This window comes from Poeciliopsis prolifica, unplaced genomic scaffold, assembly GCF_027474105.1.
Source record: "Poeciliopsis prolifica strain line A6 unplaced genomic scaffold, Auburn_PproV2 SCAFFOLD010, whole genome shotgun sequence".
Classification (NCBI taxonomy): domain Eukaryota; kingdom Metazoa; phylum Chordata; class Actinopteri; order Cyprinodontiformes; family Poeciliidae; genus Poeciliopsis; species Poeciliopsis prolifica.
The window spans coordinates 10,351,467-10,373,660 of record NW_026562385.1 but is presented as its reverse complement, the minus strand read 5'-3'; the positions used below and the strand labels follow the sequence as shown (position 1 = coordinate 10,373,660).

At 38.5% G+C, this 22,194-nt stretch overlaps 1 protein-coding gene across 6 annotated transcripts in view; it reads left to right on the top strand.

The window, feature by feature from the left end:
* LOC129363375 (myosin-10) overlaps positions 1-22,194 on the top strand; it is a 58,315-nt gene that overhangs the window by 15,320 nt on the left and 20,801 nt on the right. For 3 of the 6 annotated variants that reach the window (XM_055035457.1, XM_055035454.1, XM_055035453.1), the window contains exons 4-15: positions 10,758-10,785; positions 12,630-12,732; positions 13,899-13,928; positions 16,234-16,326; positions 17,357-17,420; positions 18,168-18,266; positions 18,588-18,731; positions 18,877-18,972; positions 19,089-19,207; positions 20,300-20,452; positions 20,525-20,698; positions 20,780-20,953. In XM_055035457.1, the coding sequence (XP_054891432.1) occupies positions 10,758-10,785; positions 12,630-12,732; positions 13,899-13,928; positions 16,234-16,326; positions 17,357-17,420; positions 18,168-18,266; positions 18,588-18,731; positions 18,877-18,972; positions 19,089-19,207; positions 20,300-20,452; positions 20,525-20,698; positions 20,780-20,953 (1,277 nt within the window). The remainder of the gene's footprint in view (positions 1-10,757; positions 10,786-12,629; positions 12,733-13,898; positions 13,929-16,233; positions 16,327-17,356; positions 17,421-18,167; positions 18,267-18,587; positions 18,732-18,876; positions 18,973-19,088; positions 19,208-20,299; positions 20,453-20,524; positions 20,699-20,779; positions 20,954-22,194) is intronic. The other 3 variants (XM_055035458.1, XM_055035456.1, XM_055035455.1) reach the window with 1 other exon arrangement.

The window sequence follows — 22,194 nt, the reverse complement described above, 5'->3', positions numbered from 1 at the left end:
TAGGAGTCAAATCCAGGCTGGCAGGACACAGACTAAAGTGAATCGATGTAATATGGGAAATATTTTACCTGCCACATGTGTGCAGTAATCCTTTCTTCACTGTTTTTGCTTAACTTTCTAAATTGTATTTTCCTTCAGGGAAATTTCAAAGCCACTGTCCAATTTTCATCTGTGTTCACTTCACAGATCTTCCATGAACTAAAGGTTTTTGTACCGAAGTTTATTGTACATTTTGTGCTGAACAGTATGAAACTGTCTCGCCTTCAGGCTCACTTTACCACTTGGAGCAGTAGCTGGCAACTAAAAATATCAACACATAGATGTATGAAAACTGTTATTTACCAAACATTTATCGTCCCCGTCTTGATTTCATTTATTAGTGAGTACTTGAATTGGTAATTCAGATTCTTTGAAGTTGGGTTGTTTATGTTGGGAAATAGTTCAGAGGCTAAAACGGCATTGAACCATCTAAGGTCCAGACCATTACATAAGATTTAGTAAAAGTTATTATAGTTTTATTCCCATTCAAAAAACACATTGGAATAAATGAAACACTTGAATCCAAAGCAAAAGATAAAGAAAACTTTGTCAAAGTAATTAACTATTAAAAAAAGAAAAAAAACAAAATTTTTAAAAAATATACCAGTGCCTTTTTTTTTTCTTTGCAAACTCACATTTTCTGCATACACTGAAAAATGATTAAAGAATGAGCTTTAAGGGGAATCAATAAGCTAGTGTTGAGCTCTTTTTTTCGGATTCGCTTCTCATTCGTGTTTCAAGGAGTCGACCAAATTCTCACATCTGGAAAAGTGGATTCCGGTCACAGATGACTGGAAGCTTTTATCTCAAAAACAGCCGGTTTGATGTCATCCCAGAAGGTTCCTGTTGGTGTAAGGATGCATTCACACCAATCCTGTGTAATCTGCTATAATTGAACTCTAGTTCATTTGTCTGGAGAGTCCAGGTTGTTTTGGGAGAATTGGACTGTCACAGGCCAAAAAAGCGAACTCTGGTCCCACCAGCTTTTCACCTGTGGATTTCAAAAAATAAAAATAAAATTTTTAGCTGCAAGTGGTCAAGCGTTCACAGAAAAAAAAAAAATTATTGGATTTTAGGGCAATAAGATGTTTATTTTCTTATTTAGAAAGGAATTGAATATATCTCATTAATCAATTAATTGTAAGAAAAATTTATACTCAATTACTAAAATATTGTTTAACAACAGCCCTACTTTGCATCTTTTAATGTTTTTCTAAAAAAAAGGCTTAAAACTCTTCAGGATGTGTCAATTAATCGTCAGAATAGTCAATCGATTAATCAACAACTAAAATAAACTTTTGTTGCAGCCCTAGTTGTGTCTCTTAGTTTGGTCAACTAAGGCTGCATTAACGTTTGGCTTATTAAAGCTACTAAAGCTTAAATTATGATGAAAATCCTAGAAGATTTGCACGTTGTTATCTGTGTGTGTCTCTGGCTGTGTGTGTGTTGGATCTGTCTGCACCCCTCCAGCGTTCCCCCGGGTGGTTCCCCGTTCCTCTGCTGTCATTTCCTCGAGGGTGGAGACATTCCACCACCCATTATGACCGTCTATTTCTGTCCCTGACCCCAGCTGCCAACTGGCATCACAATCTGCTACTAAGTCACAAGTCCTGGAACGTGTCTAAAGATTTATTTGCCAACACGTCAGCTGTTGGGTTGCCCACATCCGCTGATGCGTATTTTCCCATTTTGTTCCTTTTTTTCCCCCCTCTCAATTTTCCCTCTTTGTGGTAGCGTTCCTCTGTGATATCTAAGTTTTCCCTCTGCTTTCTGTTATCGGATACCTTCCCACCACGCCCGCCCTGTCTCTGCCTCTTCGCTCTCCTGAGAAGTATTTTCTTCCAAAAGGGAGCATCCTGCAAACGGCAGAGGAATTTACTGCTGCCTCTCCATGTGGTGATTTGCTGACGCGCGAGAAGGTTGCACCACTCCAACCCCCCGCCATGTATCACAACGCCACACCAGACGTTTTGTCACTGATTGGCAAGAGCCAGAACTGCTGAATAAATAGAAACAAAAGAACCTCAACCCATCCATGGAATTTCTTCTTCTGTGACATTTTTGTTGTTGTTGCTGAATACGCTTGTTTCTTACCAGAAAGCTCCTTGTGCCTTTGAGTCCAAATCCTGAGTTAGTGGGGCGTCTGCCTAATTGGCAGATGGTTCAACAGTGTTGCTCAGTGGCTGCACATGATTGTCCCTTAGGGCCAAATCTGGTCCTCTAGACCAGGCTTTAATAAATAAATGAATCACACAATCAATTAAAACGAGCTCAAGAATTTCCATTTGGATAATGTTTTATTTTTCTCTTTCTACCAAAACTGAAAGACAAAAGTCATGAGGTAGAAAACGTCCCATTGTGACCAGTCGTGGCTCATTGGTCTCAACTCACTGTTTTGTGAAGGATAATTTTGTTTACAGAAACTTCATAATTAATTTCTTTTATGTTTCTGTTGTTCTGTTTGTTAGTTTTGGATATTTCAAATGTCTCCCAGTACCAGTGTTAAATGTTCCTCAGAATTTGAAGTTTATTTATCTTTGAGAATGTGTTTTTGCATTATTATGCCTTTACCATTGCGTTACTTGAAAATGGTGTCAAACGATAATATTATCATTTATCGGAATAACTTCTGAGACAATTTATCATCCAGCAAAATTTGAGACCGGCCGACTCTACACTGTAGGGCCACATAAAAATAAACTTTTAAAATCAGTTGTGCATTTAAATATGTTTTTATCAATCAAATTAAAGCAGTTTTAATCTAAATACTGCCAGATTACATTCGTGTAAAAAGAGGTTTAATATCATTTCATGTTAAAAAATACTCACCGAACGCACAAACAGCTATTTATTAATAAACAAGTTTTACATTCTTTCACAACTGGACTCTTTTTTCTTTTTCAAAAAGCTGAAATTGGAAAGCTACATTTTTGTAAATCATCGTTTGCATTGCATTAAAGCTGTATTTAGTTCCAGATGTGGGCTAAACTTCTCGTTGTTTAAGATCGCACTGCATGTCAGCATGAAGTTTGAATTTGCTCCAAATTTGAAATTTTACCCCAATTTCATTCATGAGCACAAGGATCTGTGTGAAAATAAACTTACTTAGATTTTAAAGAATGCATATCTGTTCTTCCTCACCGTCGATATCTTCATATACTATATATGATTGTCAGGAAAAACGACGACCACGACACTAAAAACCGGTTTCAGCCTGGGTGGTCTGTATTCGTGTTGAGGAAAGCATGTCGGGGTGCAGAAAGAAAGCAGTTCGACCCCCATTACGTTTGATGGAGTGTGAGACCTCCATGACTGAACATGCAAAAACAACAACAACAACGCTGTGGTGGGATTGTGCTTGTTAATTATCAAGATGGCAGCGTAACGGCCTGGTAGCAGTCAGTTCATGTTTCACATGTGGTATTTGCACGCCATTCATCAGAGAATTTGATGAAGGTGAGGGCATTCTGCCCGGCTACAACCTCATTACGCCAGGCTGACGGGGGTACAAGTGTTTTAATATGCTGTGACTCTTACAGCTACGCCCACAAAAATCTTGTAGAAATGAACAGCAAATAAGTGCAGTCCCATGACTGAACTTTATGTTTTCTGTGTCATGGAGCTGCTAGCTGTGGTGACTTGTGCACATCTCCAAATTGCGTAAAGAGATGAACTGATCGAAGAAAGATTTTCAGACTTCTATTTAAAGCAAAATGTGGGTTTTTTTTTGTTGTTTTTTTATGTTGACCGATCCACTCGAACAATACTTTCACTTTAAATATTAACTACTTTTTGGGAAGGTCATGTGTAATAATGTACAACTTTGACTGCTACTTTTTGAAAAAGTTGTTTCAACATCTTCAATTTTAGTCTGAAAATATCACAACATCCCAGAGGGAACAATATCGTATACGATTTTGGTAAATAATAGTTTTCTGCTGCCATAACAGCAATATTAATATCAGAAAATAATTTATTTGTTTAGTTTTTATATTGGTTCATTTCTAGTTCAACTTGTATTGGCGGTCTGGGAGACTAAAGTGAACTAAAGAACTTATTGGATGGTAATAAATTAGGCTGTCTGGATTGTAGATGTCATTGTCTTTTCCCTGTTTCAGCTCTAAAGTGCACTTCTTTCCTAATAGAAATGAGCATTTTATACCAATATCAAACAACATACAAAACGATGTGTTCACTTAATTCCTACAAAGAGGCTGGATGTTATCACGGTTGTTATCGCTTAATGTGGCATTTAAACTCTGCAGGTCTCTTCAGACCAGGCCACTCTCCAGATCTCTACTTCTGCTGTCTGCCAATGTGAATGAGCTCTGTCTCACTCTCTCTTGCTTTGGTGATCTGGTTTTAAAGCTGGACTCCGTCCTGCCGCTGCGCCGACTCTTCACGAGCAATCAGGGAGACGTTTTTATTTCACCTTTGTGCTAAAACAGTCGTCATACTCCACTGCGATCGGGGAGTTAGGTTCGCGTGAACGTGTGTGTCCGTGTGCAGGGCTCAGCCGATTCGGACAACGCATAATAGTTTACGTAAGAGCGGCCACTGGCTGGCGTTCAGGATTTCCCATGTGTGTCAGGAGGTTGCCATGACGCTTGGATTTTCACTGTGCGCTGCTGCGTTTTATGACTTTTTTTATTAAGCAAACTGCGGAAAGTCTTTGTGGAAAAACTGTGGTTCATCCAACTGCCAGGATCCCAAAAGATTAAACGTCATGTTAAGCCAATCTTTGTCATTTTTGTTTTATAGCTTTTGCTGCTTAGCGTAAACTAGCTTTTTTTTGTGGGGGCTTGTAAAAGCAAATTTGAATTTTATTTTTCCTTATAGAAACAACAGTCTCTGTCGTTTCAGGTTGCCCAATGTTTCTCAAAGAACATCTTCACATTTTGTCGCAGAGTGTGAAACTAATAATATTCTGAATGCTTGCTGTGCATTGGATCCTCTCTGAGTCAATATTTTGTAGAATTAAATTTTTCTGCAAGTCTTTGGGTAGGTGTCCAATTTTTGCCCATTATTCTGTGCAAAATAGATTAAGCTGCGTCATGGATTTCATTTTAGCGTGTGCAGATTGTCTGCCAGGTTTGGGATGTGAGCCAACAGCGAGCTTTTCCAAGATTTCAGAGTTAATTGATGGATTAAACAAGATGCGTGTTTGTAAAGGGCAAAAGATCTGGATTTTGGATTGGCGATAAGGTGTTAAACAAACGGGGCGTTAAAGCAAGGTCATCCTGTATGACTCAATGCTTCCTGGGCTTGTGAACGCTACGGTTTGGCTACATAATTGGCGAAAGGACAATGGATTTTATAATTGCTGCCCTCATTAAAGATTGGGTAATTTGGTTGTAAATGCGTTAGTAAGACGTTGCTGCAAAACAGCTTTTTGATTTCTGCCAACATTTGAGTTGAGTTGGAATTGTAAGTTAATATTTTCTTTTCTCTTAAATGCTTTCTTTTAACATTTGCTGTTCACATTGCTCATTATTTATTCCTAGTCTTAAAAAGTAACAAAAGTACAGCGCTGTGCTAATCCCTCATCGATGAATACCAATGTAATGACTAATTTGCATTTGCAATATACTTATTACTGTCAGCCATTGTCATTGTCCGTTTGTTATCGTTATGTTTGTTGTCTTCTTGACTCTGTCGGGATTCATTTAGAGCAGTCGGTATCCGACTCATGACTATAAATACTGATTGTTTGAGAGATCTCCCTCATTGTTCTGTATTTATTATAAATATAAAAAAAAATGTGGCATGTGTTTAAAATACAGCTCGTCCAGTCACTAGTCCTTGAATCGTGGTCTAATGTTTCAATACTCAGTACTCTGTTTGCGTCTGCAGATAATTTTGAAGTTCAGTCACTATTTAAGCATCTGTGTAACCTAATGGTTCACCTGAGGGATTTATTTTTCTCATATCAGGTTTAGCATCATCCAAACTATTTTGTGATAATAATTCATGCCTAATTTGGGTAGGAACCTTTTCGCCAATAGTGCTTAAAAGTACAACAAATGAGTACAGTGAGGGTCCATGGGGTGAAAATGGTTTGTTTTTTTCCTCCCGGTTAAGGTCTGGTTTCAGCCGGAAATGTGGGGAATGTGTTTTTTTTGCGGCTGTGGTTAAGAATCTTCAGGGCTTTCTTTGTGGAGAATTTGAATTAGACGTTTTCTCCCCCATTCTGGATCCATGATCCGTGGCAGCCGAAGGCATTTTACAGATCAGCCCATCTGAAGTCACAGTGTTTAGCAACAAATTGAGGACATTAGCACAATTACAATTAACACTACTTACAACCAAATATTTTAGTTTCCTTCCACTTTAGTGGTGAGTGGCTGTAAGAAGGAAATTCATGTCTTGATTAATCATCAGGTGGGATAGATTATTGATTACAATAATCTATTCCATGATTGTTCATGTCTGTGAGTCACAAAGCTTGACATTGCATCCAATGAAATTGAAGAAGTACCTACTTTATTGTATTCGTCTGCGCTTTGACATTTACAACCACCTGCGCTCTCTATATCTGGAAATGTTGAATAATCTTAAAAAATAACAGACATTGTTTTTTAACTTCCTGCTAACGTTTGGCCCCGCTCCCACTAAGTGCAGCAGTTTTGTATCAGAAACTTTGCTTTCAAAGTTCATCAGTCTGCCTGAATAATTGGCTGTGAGTTGTAGAGGAAATTATAAAAGGAGCTAAAAGCAATAATAGCGCTCAAATGAAAACCATCTGTTGCAGAGAAACGGCATGTTTCTAATCTCTTCAGTCAGGGCGATAGTTTTAGGAGTAATCTGCCCTTCCACCATTGACGGGGCAAAAAAAAAAAAAAAAGGAAATGAGAGCAACTGAGGGAAAGGTGAAAAACAAAAGAAGAGAAGATTTACTGAGGCGGTAATAAGCTACTGGAAGGGAGGAACGTGTTCTGTTTTATTGGTTCACTCAGCCTCGCTAGTAAGGCATTCTGGGTAAACTGGATCCAGGTGTTTCTCTGCACTGGCTTGCAACATTATATGAGCTTTTTTTCTATGTTTACTATGTTTTATGGCAAACCAACACAAAGTAGAGAATAGTTGTGAACTAGATGGTAAGTGATACATCGTTTTTGAGAGTCAGACCTTTATGGACGATTAGCAAGAAAAAAAATTTGCAAGATGTTTGCAATTTGTAAGCGAGACGGCAAACATGTGGCAGAAGGTCGCTTATAACTTCCTGCTTTAATAGTTCAAACACCTGATACACATTGACATGCATTAATATATGCACAGTGGAAATTTTTGTAAATGACCATCCAAGATGGTCTTCCTCATCTCTGCTCTTGCGATCCAGCCAGTCAGCACCAAGGGACATGAATGCTGCGTCTGGATTGGCTGGTTTGCAAATGCCAGTCAATATCTTGTTAAAAGGGATTGCTCCCAGTTATTCCAGCTTCAAGAGCTGCATTTCTTTTGAATATTTCAGGTGATTGAACTTCAGCTATTTCATAAATCAAAATAGGCAAAATGTCCACCTCCTAGATGAGGAAAGCTGGTGGAAACGTACCTAAATAGATTTGCAGTGGTTTTACATTTTCATTATAAATACACCACAGTTTTAAGATTTTTATATAAACATTTTTCCAAAACAGCCCACACTTTCCACACTATTTTTTTGCTGCATCAATTAAGTACCTCAAGCTTTGTAATACAGCAAAACAAATACTTTGCAATGTTACTAAACATGATCCAGCACATATTAGATACACACATCAAGCAGAACCAATTGTTTCCATGGATCATTTCCACCTGATAAGTTTATGGCTGATCGAGCCACAAACATTCAGAGATTATTTCTATTTTACTTTAAGTTAGCTACGTAAAAGTATAAATGAGAATAATTTAGTGGAACTATTATTGCTCTTGCATTCACTTAAGGTTCAGCTTTGTTTTCTGCAAAATCAGAAGTTTTCATAAAACTGGATTTTTTTAAACCTCACAAGAGTATGTGAGGATTTTCTTCCATTAACAGAACATGGTAATTTTTTTAACGCCGAACGTCAAATCTGTTAAATTAGTCACGGAGGAATTTGTTTTCTACAGATTAGAAGCATGTGTGAGTGTCAGAGGATGAGGTTCGTGATTAAATTCCCTTTCTGTTGAGTCATGTAATTCTTAGCTGATGATGATTACAATATTGTGGGTTTCACAGTCTCCCGTACATATGATAGCCATCAAACCTGTGGAGAGCTGGCTATGAAATAAGAACAGAAAAAGTAATCAAGCTTTGCTATCAAGGGACGCAGCACGTTTTAAAACGAGCAGCTCATTCATCATTCAGAACACAAGCTTGCATGTTTGATTCTTAGTACTTTTGCAGATGTGTCAACTTGACTGATTTACGTTCACTGTACAAACAAACTGTCACTGGAAATGGAAATGTTTTTATTGGATAATAATCTGCAGATGTACACAGTTAGGCAGATTTAAATGTTCAAAGGAAGTCTGGACATATCATCATCGCAATATCAGTGTGTGTGATAATCATATCACAACTGTCTGTTTTGGGTGCAGAAGTTGTTGACATACATTATATCACAACTGATCTTGCAGGATTTACCAAAGTTGCAACAACAGTCACGAGATCTTCGAAAGTTGCGCCACCTTAGTTACAAACCTTGGCCGCTTAACTGGGAGTTTAGACTTCAATGTTTGAATAAAAGGTGATATTTCTGGTGAAAGATAACACCTAAAAGTTGACTGAGCCACCAGGGAGGAAATGTCTGTGGAGCTGTCAGTTCTGGTGACCCACTCTCTTCTACAGATCATGAGGCTTTCAGGCAGATGTTCATTTGATGGGACGTTTACAGGATCAACCCAGATCCTGTCTGCAATGTCTTTCACGTTTTACCATGATCATTCATGTTTCAGCATCTGCCTTCAGTTGCTAACGTATTTGTTGAGATGCTGTTACTAAAAAAAATATTTCTATCAGAATTTGTCACACACTACATAGGCTAGAAGCCAAATATTTATGACATTATGATCAGATCTCAGTCATAAAAGACGGTTTATAAGAAATGATTAGATTTATGTCAGGGTTTTTCTTTAATCTTAAACTTAATGAGTGGGGATATGATTACAGTCATTAGTTTTGTGAATCCAACTGTTTTTCCTGATGATGTTTTCGGTAGGAAAGTCCAAACAGAAGATTTTTATCCCCAATAATGATCCAAGTCATTTGAGAATTTACAAAGTCCTACTTCGTTCACCATTGATAGAGGCTGCAGTTTCTTTTACCCATTTTTTTTTGACAGTGATCAATATTTTGTCTTAACTGTTGCCTCAGTATGGTGCACCATTGTGTCTCTCTGTTTTGATACAACTTGTTGATTTAGCATATAACACATTTCTCTTTGGGTGCATTTAATCTTATGTGGACTGAACTTGGAAAACACTGTTTTCCTGCTTCATAATTTTTTTTTTCTTTGCTTTAAATGTGATAAAATTCAATGGTGGCATTTCAGCTGCTTTCTGTGACGGCTGGGCCACAGAGCGCAGCACACAGGGAAGGTCAAATGACTCAGAGCTGTAGCCTTTACACTCTTCCATTCAATATGTTTGTCACTCCTTTTGGCTCTTTTAATTGCCAACACGCCTATAAACCAAATTTAAAACAATGTAAAAGAATTGTTTTCACTACAATGACCACTACAATGCGTGGTCATTGTAGTGAAATGAGAAACAGCGGTTGGTACGTTGTACGTATCAAACACGTTGTGTTCTTGTTGGATGTCGTCTTAAAAGTTTGCTGTGGCGCCCAGGCGGTCTTTTAGAGATGAGAGTTTACGCATTTCAGGGGGCAACACTAAACCTGTCATCTGGACCTGGAGTGAAGTCTGCAGAGACGAAAGCTGTTTGAGCTTTGGTTACTGCTCTGGCAGTCAGCGAAGGGTCATCGCACTGCATGGCTTTGACCTATTAGTGTTCCTGTGCCAGGCTGTAAAACACACTGTCAACACTCAGTGAGCCCAACTTTGATCCATCAAGTTAGGATGCCATCTATTTATAATTTATTCTGAGTAAAGTGACTAGAAAACAGGTTATTCGCTGAAGAAAAATATAATATGTAGTATAATTGAGACAAAATTGTACAAAAAACTATAAACATTTTGTATTTGAGAAAAAAAAAAACTGTATATGTTTTAACCAAAACTACTCAAGTGGCAATTTTAGCTTCACCTGATCAAATTCTGTTAAAAAAAAAAAATAAATCTGCCATCAAGCACCCTTTTATTATCTAAAATAAAGTTAATTTAAAGTATAATTAACAGATCAGCCCTATGACTTTGCTACAAATGATCAAGAAGTCACTAAAGTAATGCTATGACAGGCAATAAAATGTTTATTTACTTATTTAAAGAGATGAATAGCATATTTTAATGCATGTCCTGCATTCTATAAAATAAGCTTAAGCTTAAATAAAAACCTGCAGAATGTGCCAAGTTTTTTTTCCAGATTAATCAATTAATTGTCAATAACTGATAGAGAAATTTCTAATTAAAATAATTGCTAGTTATAGCTCTAGAAAAAATAAACTCAAATATGGTGATAGTTGGAGTATCATATCCTGATGTTGAGAATTATGGATCTGAAGCTGGATCATTAGAGAACCTGTTTGTGATTGTTGTGGTGGGACCAGAAATACTGACCGTTTTCCTTTTCCCTCATAGATCGAGAGGACCAGTCAATTCTTTGCACGTGAGTACTGCCCTCGTCTTTTCTTTGCTTTATTCCCAAGGTTGTGTCGAAGGACGGCTGGTTAATGTTTCCTACTTGGTTCGTTCTGGAGCTGCTCAGTGGGCTGGTAAATGAACCTTCAACAGATAAAGATTATTTATCTCCTAATATTCTTCCCTTCTGGCCTCAGTTCATGTCCTTGCACTGCCTGTATTTGTAACTTAAAGAAGTCATAAAAAGAGTGTTTTTTTTTATCTGAACTTCAGGATTTCTTTCTTCTTTTTAATGTGGTTCTGGCATTCAGTAAAGCCTTTTCCACCTCCCTCTATGCCCGCCGTCCTGCTGGGTTTTATTTAAAGACGAGTTACATATAGCTGGTTTTGCGGATGCAGGGCTGTGCTGCGGTTCTGCCAAATACTGAGGGAGTTATGAGTGTGGTTTGGTGGCTCGCCCTCAAACTCTACGTCAGAGTGTCATTAAGTGGTACTTTTTTTTTTGCTTGGCATGAGTTGCCAGTGACATCAAAACCCAAGCTGAAAATAGCATCGCTTGTTGGTGGTAATAAATCAGTGATTTCTGACTGGAGAAACCTACTAATCTCCTACAGGAACTACAGCATCACTGATGAAATGATTCATAGAGCACAAAACTGCCTGATCAAATGTTTGTGGATCCCGTAAAAGTTTGAAAATGATCAGTATGAAGCCAGTCATGCTGTTGCAGCTTTTTGTTATTTACCAAAAGAGTTTTTGCTGCCAAAATGCCACAATTATCTGCACCAAGATTCCTCCTAACGATCCTAACATTTAAGAGGTTTCTGTGCTGCAGTTCCCAATATTCTGCCTCACATAGCAACCCTCCTATAGTGAGGAGTTATGAGTGTAGCGAGGAGGGTTGCTGGTTGCTATTGCTGCCGGCTAGCTCCTGCAGACTAGCCGGCAGCAATTAGCAAACACCTGGTGGAGCATCTGCTGAGCTCCTTATAGGAGCTACTTCTCAATGCAACGGTGGTGAAGACATTGTTATAGGTTTAATGGTAACACTTTTATTTGACTGTCATGACATCGTCATAAACATGAGTAAGTCTTCATGAATATTTATGACTGTTGCCATAAAGTGTCAAGTCCTGTAAATTGTAACACTTTTAATACAAACGGTTTAATAGAGGAGCCATGTTGTCGTCACTTCCTGAAGGCGGAGTTTTAGAAATATTTACAATCATCAGTGAATTGTTTCCTGGAGTCACACTCCAGATTGACTGTGAAACTAGGCTGCTTTAAAACCTAAAACTAAACACACACAATGCTTAATTTGACCTACATTCTGATATTCTGCCTTCGAGGACTCGCCCCTCGGATTCTAGTGAAGCATCTACAAACCTCAGTGTACTATGTGCAGTAGAACTAATAAGCAGCTCCACTAAAACCACTGGCATGTAGCTAGATGTAGTGTTGCTGGCCGGGTTTTTGCTCTTGGCTCCGAGACCTGACTGTGGGAAACTGAGGCAGGCCCTGCCTGTACACAGCTATCATTAGAGACAACCCAAAAGCAGAGCCGGGAAAGTTGGAGACGCACTCAGCAGACCACAGCATTCTCCACTGAAACACTGACAAACAAGGCACATATATAAAAATCTTGATGACCTTGGTGTTGGTCCAGTCACTCATCGCCACAATAGTAGTGATTTTGGGGAATTTTTTTTCCCATGGTTTTCCAGTTTTTCTGTTTGTAGCTTGCAAGTCTTTGGACAATTTACACACATTTCCATACCAATGATATTTGCCAGAACCGCTCTCTGCTTTCATTCATACTTCACTGGCCGTCATTTTATCTATGCGTTTCTGTTTCTAAACTCTTCTTTGTAGAGGTGAGTCGGGAGCGGGCAAGACGGAAAACACAAAGAAGGTCATCCAGTACTTGGCCCACGTTGCCTCCTCACACAAAGGACGCAAAGACCACAACATTCCTGTGAGCCTCACTGCCTACATTTCCCTGCTCTCTTCCTTTCCCTTTTTTTTTTGCTCCTGCAAAGCATCCCATATGAGCTATCTGTGGGTAAATTAGTTCCTTTATAAAGCCTCGTTGTAAAATAATCTTGTACCATAATCTGACACTGTAAAATTGTAAAACTTCAAATTTAAACATGTCACTGGTGGCACAACCTCCATTTCTATGATTTCTATTTAGTAACTCAGGACTTTGTTTCTCTGGTGTATAATTATTACATCACCAAAACATTTATTTTTTATTTTTTGACAAAGATCTAATTTGTTTTGCCAACAATCATATCAGTTAGGTATAGTGGTGGATTCATGATGATGTGGGATTTTTTTTCTCTTCCAATCACCCTGGGAACTTGGAGTTTATTATATTAGGAAATCTATATAATGCAACTGATTTTTTTTTTGTGAAAATTTGATGGCTTTTCAGCCTAGACTGAAAATTGGCTGATTTTTCAGGTTAACAATGGTTGAACATTGACACAAAATCTGATTGATCAACTAAAGAAAACCTGTGGGTTGAGTTGAAGAGAAGCAAATATAGGACAGGATCCAGGAATCTGGACTAAATAGAGATTGTGCAAAAATAACTATCAGTGAATTCAAAACAATGTGAAAAACATTGTTTTTCCCTCAGAATTTTGAGGGTTTGTGTTGCATTATATTAAAGAATGAAAATTAATTTTGGACCTTTTACTCCTTTTACTGATCTGTCTACATTACTGGTGTAGTGGCAGAAATACAGACTGAAAACACTGTCATGCTTGTGGTCTAAATAATATATTGGAGATAAGATTTCAGATGATTGCCTTAAGCTAATCAGCCTGAGCTAGCCTGCTAGCTAGTTTAGCATCAATAATTTTTTAAGCTAGCATGTTCTCACTTCTGCTGCTGAGAGTATTGAGGGTGTTTTTCTCAAAATGTGAAATTAATCATTCATGCTATGATTTCTTAAAAGAAAGTAAAAAATGATGCAGCAATCAGCAGCTTTTCTAAGACGTAGCGTGATCTGCTCTCATACGTCCTGCCCTGTGTGAGCCAGAACCAGACCAATGTGTTCTCTTTTCTGTTGCTTGTGTGCGATATGAGCACTTCACCTTTTAACACATGCATTTGTTTGTCCATAACGCACAGCCCGATTCTCCCAAAGCATTCAAGCTACAGGCAAGTGGATCCCCCGGCGAGGGTGTCGTCTATTTTCATGTTTGTACTGATCTGCATGCCCTCCTATCTAAATCTCAGGCTTTTTCCGTAGTGATGCAGACAGACTAATGTTAGCTTATGATGTTGTGAGGTATTTGTTTGTGCTGGCTCGGTCTTCTCACATGGAAAGAAGTGATTCTTCCTTTAACCCAGCAGGCTCGTGACAACAAAACAATGTTTTATCAGTTGGTTCTGGTTTATTAAACCAGTTTGGAATGAAGACTTCATCAGAAACACATGCTTGACAATAAAGGATGACTATTTATGAAGTTCTAACGGGGCCCGAGTCTGTGGAGCCACGATGCTGAGCAGTGTGCGGATCAGATGGCAGCCACACCAAACAACTCTCCTCCATCCTCTTTATTTTCTATTTGTTGATTCAAGTTGATGAAAGAAAATCAAATTTATGGCATACTTCTGCATATTTTCATTTTGCTAGACATTTAAGTGCATGTGCCCGTAGTTTGAGGTCCATTTAATCTGATCTTATTTTGTGTTTTAGTTAGGATATTGTATCTCAATGTTTTATTCTAGATTGGAATGAGATAAAAATCTCATTTCAACATCTGTTTTTCTTAATTTTAGGCAAACTCTGTGTTTTCTTGCTCACCTTTTGTTTTTTTCTTTTGTTTTTTTTTTTTTTTTTGCATAGTCTGTGTTCTTGCCATTTCTCTTTTTTTCCCTCTTTGCTAAATCAGAACCGAATGTTGGAAAATCTAATAACTGCAGATGCAGAGCGAGTCTTTATGACTTCTTTAACCTGAAACATTTGGCTCCGACACGACTGAGTTCACGGTTATTACGCTCAGATCCAGTAGCCGAAAGTCAGCAGCTGGACCTCTGTGCCTCTGCGGCTCCTTGGCCTCGCTGCATCATCCACACTGACCTCCTCAATGCAGCTTTCCTCCTGCTTTGCATTACAGCTACCTCTGTGCACAAGCCAGAGGAATGTAGGAATTGAGGGAGAGCAAAGAAAATAGTGTCGTAGAAGTGACGGAAATGTGGTCAGGAAGAAGTGGAGAAGACTTGGGTTAGACTTCGCCAGTGTTAGGTTGGAGTCAAAAATTACTCCAAAAGCAATTAATGTTGAGTACATTCCAGTTGTGGCTATAATCTTTGTTTGAAATGTAATTAGAAGCAAGTCAGTCGTTTATATCGTTCAGGCTGTTGAGGTGGATATAGATATGGTTTAAAATAAACACAACTCAAGATTATCTAAATGGTTGGAGATTCTCTTAATATACTTTATAACACCTGGTAAAGTCAGCCTGTAAACTGAAAAAAATCAAGGGACCAAGTATAGTAACTTGAGGAACACCACAGATCAAGTAAACGTTCACAGTTTGTTCACTACAATGCTTTGAAAACCCAGACTGAAAAAGATAATTTTCTGTCTGATTAGTAAAGATTTGTCTACTCGCCACCCATTAGTATAGCTTTGAAATTGTGTTTAGCAATGCTTTTAACGCTTTTAAGAAATATAATTAGTTTTCTCTACTATAATTTCCTTATAGTAGATAAATAAGAGCAGGAGCCAACTCTGGAGCAAGTCAGGGCCTCGTTGAAATGAACTGTTCATTCTGTCCAAATATGATCCAGTTTACAGCAGAAGATGTTTTTGTTCTACCATAATCATGAAAAATAGAAATGGCAATAAGTCTTGGAGAATTAAATGTTTTAGGACCCAAGTTTTAAGATTTTATTGAGCTTTGTCTTTAGACGGGACAATCTACGTTCCATAAAAATGAGCCAGATTTAGCTACAAAAGCTAATGTCCCCCTGCAGTCTCCAGCATAAAATGAAATTAGGACAAGTTTGTGGAAGAACCCATCGTGTTTTGCCATGTTCTATACGGTTTATATTATGACCAGAGGAATGTACGAGCAGATGAAAGTCCTCACAAAGTAACTTTTCTCCATTGAGCTTTCAGACCGCCACACTTCCTTCGTGCCTCCGTGGTTTAACACGGTTTCTCTGTCTGCTTGTTTGTCTTGGCCCCTGAAACTTGTTGAATTCTCTCGACAAAAATACCTCTGTTCAGCAGATCGTTTAAGCCACACAGCCTTGTCTGAGTATAGCTTAGTACAACAACTAGGCTTCGATTTTTTTTTTCTCTCTTTCTGCTTTCATAAAATATTTAGTTTTGACTTTATGTACTTGTGTGTGTGTGTCTTGGAATAAAAAGACAAACATGTGAAAACAGAGATTTAAAAGAAAAAAAAAAGACAATTCGAGAGCCTCTTAACCTCTTTGTCTTTGTTTACAGGGGGAGTTGGAACGTCAGCTCCTGCAAGCCAATCCAATCCTTGAGTCGTTTGGCAATGCCAAGACGGTGAAAAACGACAACTCGTCTCGCTTTGTGAGTTTAGATTATCAGTTTAAATGAACATTTTCTTTGTTTAAACACATTCAGCGAGGAAATTGTGCTCTCCCCCCTCACAATAAATTTTTATTTATCTTCTTTTACTTAGAATATGTTTATTAGGAGTGGAAAAGATCTTGTGGGATGAGACTCAGAGTAGTAAACAATGAGTGAACAGTGATGTGACTTCTTTTTATTTGTCAACGTAGATTTTTTTCTGTTGAAGTAAATCTAAGCCTTTTTTATGCACTCTAGATACAAAACCTCTTACGTTTTAGTCGCTGAACCCATTTTTTCACTTTTATTTTGTAGGGGAAAGCAGGTCTCTTGACATTACACTAGATTTTAGCTCCTTTTATTTTTAAATGGTAATTGTGTGAAAATTCTTTTTTTAAAGAAATGCTGTAAAAACACAATTTTTTTATTTTAGTAGCAAAAAATCTCTACCTAAATCTGGTTTCTAAAATTAAATTCCCAGCTCTTTCAAGGAACATCATAAAATCATGTCCAACAGGCAGAGATCTGTTGGGAAAACCATGACAAGCATAGATATTTGAGGTTTTGTAGCATTCAGAGCCACTCGTCAAACTTGGTTTGGCGCACGGTAATCAAGTCAGTGTTCGCCCCCGAGCGTTTAACATTTCTCTGTGGCTGATTAAACCATGTGGTCAAAATTAAGCGCCGCGGTGGTCAGGTCCACATGAATCACAGGTGTGTCTGCTGAACAACAGTGGATGCACGCGTTCCCACAGACCGAGACACATTTACTGTCAGGAAACCACACACATGCCTCGGATTCCTGCTTGACATGTTAACCTGGCACTTCCTAATATGGGCATTTTGGTTCCTCACTGCATTTTTGTCATGAGCAAAAAAAAAACCACATGGGGAGAGGGGGGAGTATGTAAAACAAAGCAGATCCCTGAAAGAGGAAAAAAAGGTAGTTGAATGCACGAAACCATACAGCCGTGGACGTATGATGGTGTTTTTGGTTGATGATGATTTGTTCATCTGTCTTGTTCTACAGGGGAAGTTCATCAGAATCAACTTTGACGTTACCGGCTACATTGTTGGGGCCAACATTGAAACCTGTATCCTTAATGCCAGGTTCTGCTCTAAGGAACAATGGATCACTTCTTAAAGAAATATAAAAAAAGAGCCCATTGAGAAGAAAAACATGCATTCGACTCATAATGCGATTCTCTCCGCGCGCTTTCCAACCTGTTTTGTTTTTCTTTTTCTATCTCTTTCTTCAGTAAGAGAATTAATGGAAAATGTTACTATATTTTTTTAATGCTGTAACACAGTTGAAATAACTGAAATAAATTGCATTAGAGAGATATTTTCTCTTTTTTTATTATTATAATTTTTATGTGCAGATATGTAGTTGAAGCACAAGACAGCTAAAACAAATATAGAGCGTCTGTAGACATCTGTATTTGAATCTTGCCTCAGATTCAGTTGGTTACACAGATGGACTTTGACTGGACCGCTTTGTCCCGTGAACATACTTTGACGCAAATGGACAATTGATGGGAATTAACTGGTTGTACTGGATTTTCTTTGAGGGTATTCGAGTAAAGTGGTTTGAACATAAATGCATGACACACTTTTTGAGATTTTAAAATGCAAAAAGTTATTGATAGTCATGTTTTCCTCTCGTGGCAATTGACATTTATCCCCCACTACATTATGTTGGTCTAATGTGCGCACATTGTTTGGCAAAACGTGAGAGTTCATTGGGTATGGAAACCCGCATGCATTTATTTATTTTTCTGAAGGGAGTTTTATTGTTTGGATAATGATTTTCTTGCCATTCCTTAACTTTGGCCCCACAGATCTTCTAGAAAAGTCAAGAGCCATCAGACAGGCAAAAGAGGAGAGGACTTTCCACGTTTTTTATCGCCTGTTGGCAGGAGCTGGAGAGCATCTTCGAAGTGAGTTTCTGTCCTCTTAATGAGCCAGTTGCCAATAAAGCTCGAACAGCAACCTTTAATTTACTTGCTGCAGAGCTAATTTTTGGATTTGTTTGTCTGATTGGCTCACAAAAAATGCGTAGCTAAAAGTACACAAAAAACTAAGAAGACAAAAATCTGTTACTATGACTTAGCATTGACTGTACTCTTCTGTTTTTTAAGGAGCCTTGAGATTAAATTTGTTGCGAGTCGACGCTATAAACAAACCTGACCCAATCAAATATTCATTAATTTATGAGAAATGTATGTTTAATAATAGTTTCACTTGTTTTTCTTCCACAGCGGATCTGCTTCTTGAGGGATTCAACAGCTACAGGTTCTTGTCAAACGGCAACATTCCCATCCCGGGTCAGCAAGACAAGGAGAATTTCCAGGAGACAATGGAGGCGATGCACATCATGGGTTTCTCCCATGATGAAATAGTCTGTAAGCTCCACTGCCAGATGTGCCGTCCGCGTCTGCATCCCATTAGCGAGATCTGTTGTTTTTTTCCTCCCTTCTCTTGTGGTGGTGTTACTTTATCCTCCATGCGGCGAACAAATAAAGTTTTATTTTGCTCTGAATTTACCAGGCATGTTAAAGGTGGTTTCTGCCGTGCTGCAGTTTGGTAACGTTGTGTTCAAGAAGGAGAGGAATACCGATCAAGCATCAATGCCTGAGAATACAGGTGAGCCGGATGACATCTCGCTATTTTCTACACAGAACAATCACGTTTCCTGCTGTTTTAATTGCACAGGAAGTTACTCACCTCTGGTGTTTTTTATTTGTTTTTGCTTCTCTTAGCGGCGCAGAAGCTCTGCCACTTGCTTGGCATGAATGTCATGGAGTTTACCCGAGCCATCCTGACTCCAAGAATCAAAGTGGGACGAGACTACGTGCAAAAAGCTCAGACCAAAGAACAGGTGAAGCCCCACGCTACTGTTTCCAGTCAGGGTCAAGTAATCTGAAGAATAAAAAAATGGGTAAATGTAATGTAGAAATGTGAAGACTTTAAACCGGTGTTTTTTCTGTATTTTTTACTTCATGTCAATGTTTGTGAGATTTACTGTGACAAATACAGAAAACTTCAGCGTTCACACAATGGAAATACTGTAAAAAATATGGAAAATTTGGATTTACGGAAATGTGAAAAAAATGTAGCACAACTAAAGCTGTCAAAGTCTGTTTTTCAGTTGACAGAGATGTTCGTAAAATTAGTGGAAAAAAAAAAAAAAAAAAAAAAAAAAAAAAAATATATATATATATATATATATATATATATATGTATATATATATATATATAGATATATATATATAGATATATATATATATATATATATATATATATATGTATATATATATATATTTGTAATATTGCAGAAGCTGCAATATGCCAAATGTGTATTTTTTTTTTTTTGGGTGAAAATTTTCTTTCAGTGCACATCCGAAATTTTTCACATTACCTATATTTTATTGAGATCAGTGCAATAGAGCAACATAAAGTTGCCAATCTTAATTCATAAGTGGAGAAAAATAACATGCCGAGGCCTGCCACAATGACTAATATAATAATATATTGTTGTTTTGATAACATTTTCAAGTAATACTAATAATGGAATAACAATGCAAGTTAATTTCCATCTCACATACCAATAAACTTTAATTTTGTAAAGAAAGCTTTACACTGGAACTGAAAAATACCTTAAATATCCAAAATGAAACACGACAACAAAAACAATAAACAACAATAATTCAAAGCCACACACAACAGAAGCCAATAATAAAATGAATCATGATGTTTCTATAAATTGCCCTTCAAAAATGATCAAGCTCATTTCCATTTATTATGTGATTAAATCACTGATGGCTTTTCCTGCGATCATGGAGCTGATTGATTGATCGCCCCATTTGAATCCCGCTGTCTGACCTCACTCTGAAGCAGATCTTGATTTCCTGAGCCGCACTCTGATGACTCCTGCATTACTGACGGTGTGACTTTTGCTCTCTTAACGAAGGCTGACTTTGCTGTGGAAGCCCTGGCCAAGGCGACGTACGAGCGGCTGTTCCGCTGGCTGGTCCACCGCATCAACAAGGCACTGGACCGGACCAAACGACAGGGTGCCTCCTTCATCGGCATCCTGGACATTGCTGGCTTTGAGATATTCGAGGTGGGGATTACCTTTTTCTGCGGTCACAGTCGATGAGAAACGTTTCGCTAACTCGACCTTTTTGTTTTCCAGCTGAACTCCTTCGAGCAGCTGTGCATCAACTACACCAACGAGAAGCTGCAGCAGCTCTTCAACCACACCATGTTCATCCTGGAGCAGGAGGAGTACCAGAGAGAGGGCATCGAGTGGAGCTTCATCGACTTCGGCCTGGACCTGCAGCCATGCATCGACCTCATCGAGCGGCCGGTCGGTCTGCTGCCGCGTGGCCGACACGTCTGCGTGTCGTCTCCGGGGACTTCCCGCTCCTGACTGTGCATGTCTTCTTAGAATAATCCTCCAGGAATCCTGGCTTTGCTTGACGAGGAGTGCTGGTTTCCCAAAGCCACAGACAAGACATTTGTGGACAAAGTGCTGCAGGAACTGGGCACGCACGCCAAGTTCCAGAAGCCGCGGCAGCTGAAAGACAAGGCAGACTTCTGCATCATCCACTATGCCGGGAGGGTACGTATTTGTCGCTTTCTGAGTTTGGACTTTGTCAGCAGCTTTAGGAGTCAATAGTTGCAGTTTGTCTTTTAAAAGGACGTGTTTCCAGTAAGGGTGGCCATTTATTGTATTCTTACTAATTATGGTGTTAAATTTCTTATCATGATGATAATTTTGATTCATCTCAATCGCAATAAAATTCACAATAAATTGCTCTTATATTGTTTTAAAAACACCTAAACTCTCCATATTATCAGGATTGGTAGGTTTTACTATTTTCTCCACTGTTCAATAAAAGCATCATTAAATATAATAAATCTGAAAATTCAGCAGCTTAGTGATACACTAAACATTAATTTCCATGACTGATATCAAAAAGAAGCACATTACAAATGGGAATGTTTTTCCATTTTCAAGAACATTATTTTTGGGTTTGAAGGTCTTTAATTGCTGCGACACCCAGTCACATTCATACAGTTAAAAAGATGTAATAAATCATCTTCATCATTATCGCAACACTACCACTAAATTTTGTGATTAAACTTTAAGTCCATATCACCCATACATCCTAGTGGAAAGCCAGTTTTTCTCTGAGGCAGAGACTTTGCTCTTCTAATAGCGTAGCTGCCCAGGTCACACCGTGAAAACAAAGGCATAGTTGTGGAACTGCTGCTGCAGGAAACCCACATCTGGTTCAGATCGGTATGAGATGGGCTTTTCGATGCCTGCTGGTTACATAACAAGTTTTTTTTTTCTTTTTCTTTCATAGCTTGCACCTTTCTCTGGAGGTCTGGCAACTGTTAAAGTCGAACCGATCCTCCTCAGCCTCTCTGAGAAGGCGTCTGTCATAAAATACGACACTCCGTCTGCAGCGCCTGCTCAATTAGGGCCTACATGTGTTTTCTTTTCCGACGTCGTGCCTATTTGCAAACACTCAGAGTGTTGGACCCGATCTGTACTCAGGAATATGTGAAGTGCCAGGTTCACTTAGACAGCCGGATCCAGGAATAGCGTGAAATTTCATGAAACAATTCCTGCATGACTGCAAAACTGAAGGGGAAAATAGCTGTGAACATTATGTGCTTGTTGTTTTTTAAGAGTCCTGATTAAAGCCACGTGTAGAGTTCCCTCTCAGGTTGCTGAGCATGTCACTGGTCTTTCATTATCAAGCTCGGTTTGCATGGACAGTGCCCTGCTAACGCATTTATGCTCTTGAACTTTTCCACATTTTGTGACAAACTGAATATTTCATACAAGTC